Raw genomic sequence first — 8752 nt, forward strand, 5'->3', positions numbered from 1 at the left:
GCAACTCTAAGCCTTTCAGCGTATACACATTTCATCCTTTTGCTGATCTCACTAGAAATTAGCAATGCCTGCACACATCACATACTTTTTTAGGAAATTTGAAACAAGCCATTGTATAGATAGGTACCACTGAATTCAAGGTCTAGGTTTAATAGCCTTAAACCATCTAATTACTAAGGAGTTTGAAGATCTCAACTATTTAATGTTGGCCAAATAAATTAATCATCATTAAAATTTGTTTGAATGGCTAAAAATTACTTTAATATATATATTTTTAAATTGATGAAACTCATTTTAATATATTTTATTTTTTAAATAAATGGATGAGATTTTAACATTTAATCTTTTAGTTTTACATTATCGACTATTTTCTTAAGTCAAATACACAATTTTATTAATTATTTACTATATTTGATATTAAAATTATATATTTTAATATTTAAAATCTCATTTGCTTAATGTACCGATTAAATTAACTGAATCAAAATTCAAAATATGATAACTTTAATTTTTATCAGCTTGAAGTTTTTATAATATGATAAATTTTTTAAAAAATTTGACGAATATCATATCACCAAAATAATCCGAAAAAATTGAGACAATGAGGAAAATAATCTAATCTCAAGTCAATGGGTTTACCCACTATACCCGGTCCAAGCTTTCCTCATTATCACCATAACAGTCCCAACATAAAAATATTCGCAATAGAAAGACAAAAGACAAACTCAAAATAATCCACTTGAGATAAGACTGCCCTTGTTAGAGAATGAGCAACTTTATTGAATTAAAATTTGAAATCTTTAATTCATAAGAATAAAGATTTGGCCATCAATTTAAAGTGAATGTTTTTTTAAGATACAACCATTTCAGTAATAAACAATTAAAATCTTTATATTCAAAAAATAAAAATTACAATAACTACAGCAACTAAATCAATTCAACCTAACTAGGGGCATAGCCAGGGGGCTGGAGGGCCTCGGTCCGCTAAAATAGATTTTTTTTTCATTTAGACTTTTTAAATTTTTAAAAATTTTAAATTAGTTAAGATAAAATTACATTTTGGCTTCTTAAAAATGAAATTTTTTTGATTTAGTCATTTAAAAATTACAAAGATATATATAGGCTATTCAAATGGTGAAATTGCATTTTTGTTATCGTAAAAAATAAATTTTAATTTCAACCCCCCGTAAAAAAAATTCCTACCTTCACCCCTGAAACTAACTAAACTAGTTAACGGACCAAAACAAAATTGATAAAAAAAACTCAGATAAGTGAAACTTGAACTCGAAAACTCAAACTTTTCAAAATGTTTAAACCAAAAATTTGTAAACAAGAAAACTTGGGGTACATTTCCTACAAGTTTAAGTTTAACCCAAATGAAGAATACATATTTTTAATTCCCTAGTTTCCTTCTTGTTCTAAAACAGCAATGTCTATTAAGTCTCAAATTAAACAACTTCAAACCATAATTTTAGCAATGATTTCAGGTTCTATTTACATGTGCCAAAAATTTTTCCTAATTGCTGTGATAAAGATTGGATTCAATCTAACTCAACACAAAACTTGAATATGAAACATAAAATATATTTGAGTGAATATTTAAATTTATGATTATTTAGAGCTTGAGACAAAAACTTTTTAATCCTTATAATTTTTCTCATATTTAAAAAAAACTAAAAAAATAATCTACTGCACAAACTTAAATGGTTAGACTCTTAATTGAACCCAGACAAAGAATGAATAAAAAAAGTAAAGTAACTTGTCAAATTTCATATAGGATGAAATTGTAATTTAAACAAGACCATTTTCCTATACCCATGGAAGGGTATTTGAGGCATTTTTGGAATGTACTAAGAATTTATTTTCCCCCTAAACAATAAATAAAACATGTGCCAGATAACAGCTAGCTAATGTCTAACATATGGAAGTGAAACAGTTGCCTCCCTTTGACTTTGAAACTAAAGTCTCTCTTTTTCATCGCTTCGTCTTTCTTTCCCAAAATCTCAATATATTATTATTTGTTTATTTATTGTTGAAATTGCGTGTCCAACTTGGAGGCTTTTTTTTTTTTTTGATCTTTTCGGTTGTATTTTTGGTTATCCAACAAGCTTTAATTAAAATAATATCCCATATTCAATGCTCAATCTTCTAACCAAATACCCACTAACATTAATCATAAGCCCACACCAAAAAACCAAACGAAATTCAAGATATGGCACGTAATTATTTGTTAGGCTTTTTTAAGTCTTTTTCATGCCATCAAACTCAGTTTTAAGTTTAATGTGAAATTTAAAACTAAATGTACAACTCAAGTTTCATCATACATTATTTTTTAAGTTTAAGTTCGGTTCAAGATATAATTTATCTATTTGAGCTTGATTAAACTCATTTATCAATTTTTATGTTCGAGTTCAATCATGCTCATACAGATTTAAGCTTAAGGTTAATAGTATTAAGCTTAAATTTAAATTTTTTCGAGTCGAACTTGATTAATTCTTAAGCACCAGTGTCTTATTTACACCCCTAATACATCGTATTTAATATAAATTATATAAATGGATGAAATTACTCATTTTGTTTTAAAATTATATATATTTAAAAACCTAGTTTTTGCTCCTATTTTTCATCCACCCTAATGAAAAAAAAATGATATAAATATTTTTATAATGGGTGTTGGTGATGAAGGAGGCGTAGGGGCCTAAAGATTTATGGGTCACTTAATTTGAGGAAAATTGGTTTCGCAAGAAATAACCCTAACACGAAATCATCTAATAATAAAGGTTTGTCCCAATGCCATGCCATGCATGCACTTTTCTTCATTGGGTTAATGTCATTTTGTATTCAATCTTCTCACTCAATACTTAATATTTAATGCTTTGTGGGGAAAAAATGAATTTTAAGAATATTAAATTATGTAAAATGTTAATCAAGGAGACCCATTTCCTTTTCAAAAAAAAAATCACATTCATTGTAACTTTCTTTTATAAATTATAAATTTTCAATTTAGATATAAAAGTCTTTTTTTTAAAAAATCAGATTTTGGTTTATTTGATTCATGCACTCATATTATATTTAGTATGTTTTAGTATCGATTAATTTTTTTAAAAAACTTTGATAACTGTTTGTAAAATAAGTCACTAATTTTTAAAGTTGTAAGTGAATAATTTATTTATGTTAATATATAAGTATAAATTTTGGTTATGATGTGTCTAATGAAAATTATAGTCATATAAACAAATAAAAATTTTTGGGTTAAATAAAATCCCTTTTAAAAGGTATTTATTTGATATTTTTAGTTTATTTAATTTTTAAAATTTGAAGTTTTAATATGAATAAAATTAATTTTAAAAGGATAAAATTAAAATTGACCAAATTAAAATACATAAAATAAATCCATAGTTTAAGTATAGTAGAACGACTTAATAGTAAAACTTGACCTTTTTTAAAGGTTTAAGTACTAAAAAGCCCTTAATTAAAAGTTAGCAATCAATGGAACTTCTAAAATATGATTTTCTATCAAAACTCTTGACTGTTAAGTGCTAATATGTCAGGTGGCATAACAGTTGATGTGTAATGTTACACCAACATTTTCCACGTCAAATGTCACGTCGATCATCACATCATCATTTTTTCACGTTATTTGTCCCGTCACCACTTAACAATCCATTAAGGGTTTTGACAAAAAATCATATTTCAAAGGTTCAAATGATTGCTAACTTGAGATTAAAAATTTAATTTATTATAGTTTTCGACTCAATTAATTTTTTAATTATTTTGCTTGAGCTTTCTTAAACAAAGAAACTAAAATCAGAAATTTCCTTTTACTAGTAATGGAGGCAAGCGATTTGAGTAGAAACGAGATGCCCCATTTACGGTTTTACCATTGAAGTGGTAACTTAATTTTCACAAACTGAAATGCCTTAATTTATCTCGTGCCTAATTTGGAAACAGAGGGGGAAATTCGAGTTAAGTACTAATGAGTTAAGTACGACTAAATGAGTTAAATACTAATGAGTTACCCATTAGAAATAAAATCGAATAACATACAATTTTCTATGCTTAACTCAGTAGTAAAGTTCTATTTATGTTGTTCAATTTGTCTTAACTTGGTGTAAAAAAAAAATCGATTCTCATGGTGGAGTTCAAATAAAATTATTTGTAAGTCTTGTTCGATATTAAGCTATCATGAATTACTCGAACCATTAAGATACTCCTATTCGTCTTGCCAAATAATAGTATTCACAAATAAGTGTAGACCAAATGAAATTTGCATCACAAATTTGTACACCAAGAACACTAACTAATGTCGACAAACCCTGGGATATGTCGGTCTAATGTCGAATTCTTGGTTTCAGCGATCATAGTTTTTGATCAAAACAGTCCTGGAATAATAGATGTTGAAGATTTTGAATATCGTTCGACAAGCGATAAAACTTTCGCAACTTTCCTCCCCAGAAGGCCGTCATCGTGAACATTCCGGCCGGTCAGACCAACAAGAAGATATCTAGCTTTAGTTCCGTAGCTGTCCACCATTTCCTTTGAAATGAAAATCTTCTCCAGGAGACCGACTGCCTCTCCCTTCAGAGAATCCGTTCCCCACGTCAAAATATCTAACACGGGGTTTATTGCTCCGGCCTCATGCAAAACGATGGCTCCTCTCTGCGTACAACCGTCCTGAACCAATGTTGAAAGCGTCTGAATTGCTTCATAAGCAGTCGCCTCGACTTCATCGTGTAAGAGTTTTACTATGTAAGGCAATGCTTTTGCTTCCAACAGACAAAACGAGGTGTTTACATTGCAAATACCACCATGTGCAGGGCATACAGGAACACGAGATGTTCGAAAACACCAGCAACCGGTTTTTTCAGACGCCACAGTGAGCTTAGGACTGCTCATTGATAGATTACCAATAAGAGCCGCTGCTCTTGCCTTCGCTGTTACTGAATTAACTTTGAGGAAATTTACAAACAAAGGGTAAGCTCCGTGTTCAACCACAATCTGCTGTGACTTGACATTTGCGGGATCTGTAAACCTAAAGAGAGCACTTAAAGCATGTTCTTTAGCTTCCATCGTACCGGATTTCAAAAGATTTATAATTGCTGGAAGTCCATCCAAGTTGATCAATTTTTTTGTTAGTGATGTTTCAGACTTTGGGAGGTTGGCTAATAAACCGGCAGCGGCCATCTTGACATCACTGTTATAGTCATTTTCGAGAAACCCCACTAGACCCTCCAACCGTTTCGGCATAAGAAGGTATTCTACAACTCCTTGTGATTCGTGTTGAGAAAATAAGAAGAGAAGGTTTACTGCAATTTCTCTTATTTCCGAGTCTGGATCATCAAGAAGAGGAAGGACTAACGATACACCATTGGCAGTTAAAACAGCAGTTTTAACCAGCTTAGCTTCAGACCTGCACATTCCTAACAGTGCACGTAAAGCAGGCCTCCGGAAATTGTTCGATGATTTGGAATTTTGTTGCAAAGCCAACAATTCACGGATGATTGGCTCCAATTCAAGTTGAACCCCTTTTTCATCAACAAAAAATTTAACCCCGTTGCCTTCAGAAGAAAGTTTCTCAACAATCTCAGAGCATCTGACTATAAGAATTGTACACACATGGGGAGAGAACATTAGTTTCAGAACAAGAGGAACTCCACCACCAGTAGCAATAAGCTCTTTATTAGCATGACAACTGGATAGTTTGACCAAAACGGATAATGACAACTCCTTTAATTCAATATTGCCAGATGCCACCATTGAAAGCAACGGAGGTATGATCCCTTCTTCACCAAGAACTTTTAAATTCGAATCAACCAATTCCATGGTAACCAATGCTTTCATCATTGACATCCGTGAAGACTCCGGCCCTGAAATATAAACGGAGGTATCAATGTACACTATGCCGAGTAGGATCATTTAACAAAAAGACAAGATGTTTAAAAAAGGACACATAAAAGGGTTTCCCAACCTTGAACGATGTGATCAATGAGTGGTTTATACCACCCTGACTTGGCAGCTCGAGAAATGTTCTCCTCGTCAACATCAAAAAGCTTATTCAATATTTTTTCGGCATGGTCTGCCGACTCTCTGACCGGACCCTTTAGAAGGGTAACAAGAAAAAGAATTGCGCTGCTTTGCTGAGAGAGTTGACAGCAAAAAGACTCGTTCCATTTAGATCTATCTTGCAATAACTCATATAGCAGTTCAACTGCAGCCATTGAGATACTTCGATCACGGCCTAAACACGGAACAATGTAATCAAACCCCTGATGCTCAATCACTTTTTCCTATAATTTTTTGACAATATAGTCAGTAATGAAAGAATTCTCCTCGTCTATTACAAAGCCATCCAATGACTCTGAACAAGAAAATCGAAAATTTAATTTACTTAAAAGCAAGGCAATGAGTTCTAATCAGAATGATTAGCCATAGATAACCCGGTATAGAGTGAATGAATCAAATCCAATTTAGGGTCATCGAATCAAGGGTGTTAATGAATGTATATGTATGTATTTCGTGAATGCATACACGTGTACATAAGTACATACTCTAAACAGTATACATTGTCAGGCTCCACATAATGAATGAATATTTTGTTCACAAGCGGAAATCAGGATTCCATTATACCACGTCTTGGTATTACACTTATAAGTATGCTTACGGCTTACCTTATTTCTTGCATGCCCTTCCACCATATCTTTCAAGGTGATTAAAATCTTCTTCCTGACTTCTCTGTTGTGAGAGCTTCCGAGGATAGAAATTATTTTATCAGTGAGCCCTCCGATGGAAATCCAGTCCTTGTTTATAGAATTTTCTCTGATAAGCTCCTGCATTTGGTTCAAGGCTTCCTCGACTTTTAAATCAACACCTGATGACAACTTTGCCTGACAAGCTCGGATTTTAAGGCAATAGTTCAGTTCTCTCCATTCCTCTATTGATTGTCGGAGTGGAAGGTTAGATCTCAAAGAAGTATCTTCGAGAACATCACCGGTATCTGGATCAGTTATCTTCCCACAGTCAAACCAAGCTTCAATAGCAGCTCTCTCGCACGTGGTACCAGTACAAAGGCTTACGGGATCAACCATTACTTCCCCACTTATACGACATTTGAAAGGTTTAAGTGGAGGGATGTACTCTTTCTGTGTATCGTACCGTTGTATAACCTGAGCCCTTTGAAAATACTGCTTCTTCATTTCTTCGAAATCTCTCGCTGTATCCGCTTGAGAAAGTAGCTCGATAACTTGTTCCAAGAAGAGAACTTCGGCTCTTTCTTTCCTATTGCCAGCTTCTTCTATTTCCCTTCTAAAGCTCGCTAGCTCCTTGCTAATTTCAGAAGGCTCAACGGGTACCCCAACTGCCCTTGCTATTTCTTCCAACATATCATTCGCGAAACACTGGTCACGTTTTTGATCCCTTAGACCCTGGTTTAACTTGTCAACGATTTGGAGTTGAGAATGTGAAGTCTTGAACTCTACTTTTTGCATCTCACTCTGTAGCCTATTGACCTGATCAGATATACCCGAAAGAACTTCCGTATTGGCAATAGAGAATGCTGCCAAAGACCTTCCAATATCTCTTGTGACTTCTTGCACCTCATGAACAATGTGCCGGCACTTTACAAGTAAGTAGAAACGGCCTCTATTTTTGTATTTCTCGACCAAAGTATTCGCCTTCTTGACATCTGCCTCCAGAGCCTCTAGAGCTAGCCTTGCTGCGGGAGAATCATTCAACTGCCGAAGCTGCAATTCCTTCAACAGAGGCTCTATGTCAAAGAGATGCTTTGACAGGACTTTGAAACTTTCCTTCTCAATTACAATATCCTTTGCAGCCTGAGCTGTTTTCATTACCTGGTTTGTTACCAAAGCCAAGATGGTCCCAATCGGTATAAGTTCCATTGCCATTGCAATGGGTCGTTCTTTCCCACTAATTCGTTAAGACCAATCGCTAATCCGAAATAGAAATCAATTATCGGATTTCAGAAAGCATCCAACATCTCTCCCTTTGAGCAACCTCCCGATACTCTATATCAGGCTGTCAGCAATATACAACCAGGAAAAAGAACTCAGAACAAGCCCTTGTCCTTTATACACCATTAAAACAACAAAATGCAGAATTTAGTGAAGAAAGGGAATATAAATTTATAACTTGTTTTAACCAATAATTGATGAACTCGAAGTTTAGCTTAGTTGGTTCATGTAATAATCTTTTAAAAATAGTATCCCCCTGGTCTAAATTCAAATCTCAGCAAGTCAATCCTTCCCTATTCCCAGATTATGGACTAATTTGTAAAATAAAAAAAGACAAAAAGCCATTAATTCAAAAGGGCTTCAATAAACAAAAAAGAATCCAATTTACAAACACTAGAATCACACAGTCAAAGGACCCTAATTATAAAAACAGGCAATGAATTTCCATATTTTGATCGGTACCCATGAAAGGAAAAATCATTCAATAAAAACTTAAATTGCAACAAAATAAAAATAAAAACAAAAACCAAAGCCAACAAAGAAGAAAAGTTCCTTACCTTTGAAAAACAAATGGCTTTTTGGAAATCACCATAGAAGTGAAAGAGCAAAGAAGAAGCTTTAATTGTGACCAGAATTATTATTATCAGCTAGGAATTAATTAGAAATGAGAAGTGAAACCCAAATACCCATTTCCATGTTGTACGGAGAGAAGACTTTGATATTAATCAAGTCAAGCTCTTCGCTTTTTCTTATTAATTAACTGTAGACTCTGTGTAGTTTTCAAC

At 33.1% G+C, this 8752-nt stretch overlaps 1 protein-coding gene across 2 annotated transcripts; it reads right to left on the minus strand.

The window, feature by feature from the left end:
* Positions 1-4190: 4190 nt before the first annotated feature.
* On the minus strand, positions 4191-8752 carry LOC105800567 (U-box domain-containing protein 43). Of its 2 annotated transcripts, none has more exons than XM_012631767.2 (4): positions 8525-8752; positions 6669-8031; positions 5969-6287; positions 4191-5867 (listed from the first exon to the last, which is right to left on the minus strand). In XM_012631767.2, exons 2-4 carry the CDS (start codon positions 7899-7901, stop codon positions 4372-4374), a joined length of 3048 nt encoding a protein of 1015 aa, XP_012487221.1. In that variant the 5' UTR covers positions 7902-8031; positions 8525-8752; the 3' UTR covers positions 4191-4371. The 2 variants fall into 2 exon arrangements, with proteins under 2 accessions (XP_012487221.1, XP_012487223.1); XM_012631769.2 differs by having other exon boundaries at positions 6669-8080.

Source organism: Gossypium raimondii, chromosome 9 (assembly GCF_025698545.1).
Source record: "Gossypium raimondii isolate GPD5lz chromosome 9, ASM2569854v1, whole genome shotgun sequence".
Taxonomy (NCBI): Eukaryota; Viridiplantae; Streptophyta; class Magnoliopsida; order Malvales; family Malvaceae; genus Gossypium; species Gossypium raimondii.

Bases quoted from the DNA above. Each gene is read 5' to 3' on its own strand.
- LOC105800567 (XM_012631767.2), bottom strand. From the start codon at position 7,901: ATGGCAATGGAACTTATACCGATTGGGACCATCTTGGCTTTGGTAACA. The intron at 6,288-6,668 runs GTAAGCCGTAAG...AAAAAATTATAG, and splicing joins AAGGGCATGCAAGAAATAAG to GAAAAAGTGATTGAGCATCA. The intron at 5,868-5,968 runs GTTGGGAAACCC...TTTATATTTCAG, and splicing joins CATTGATCACATCGTTCAAG to GGCCGGAGTCTTCACGGATG.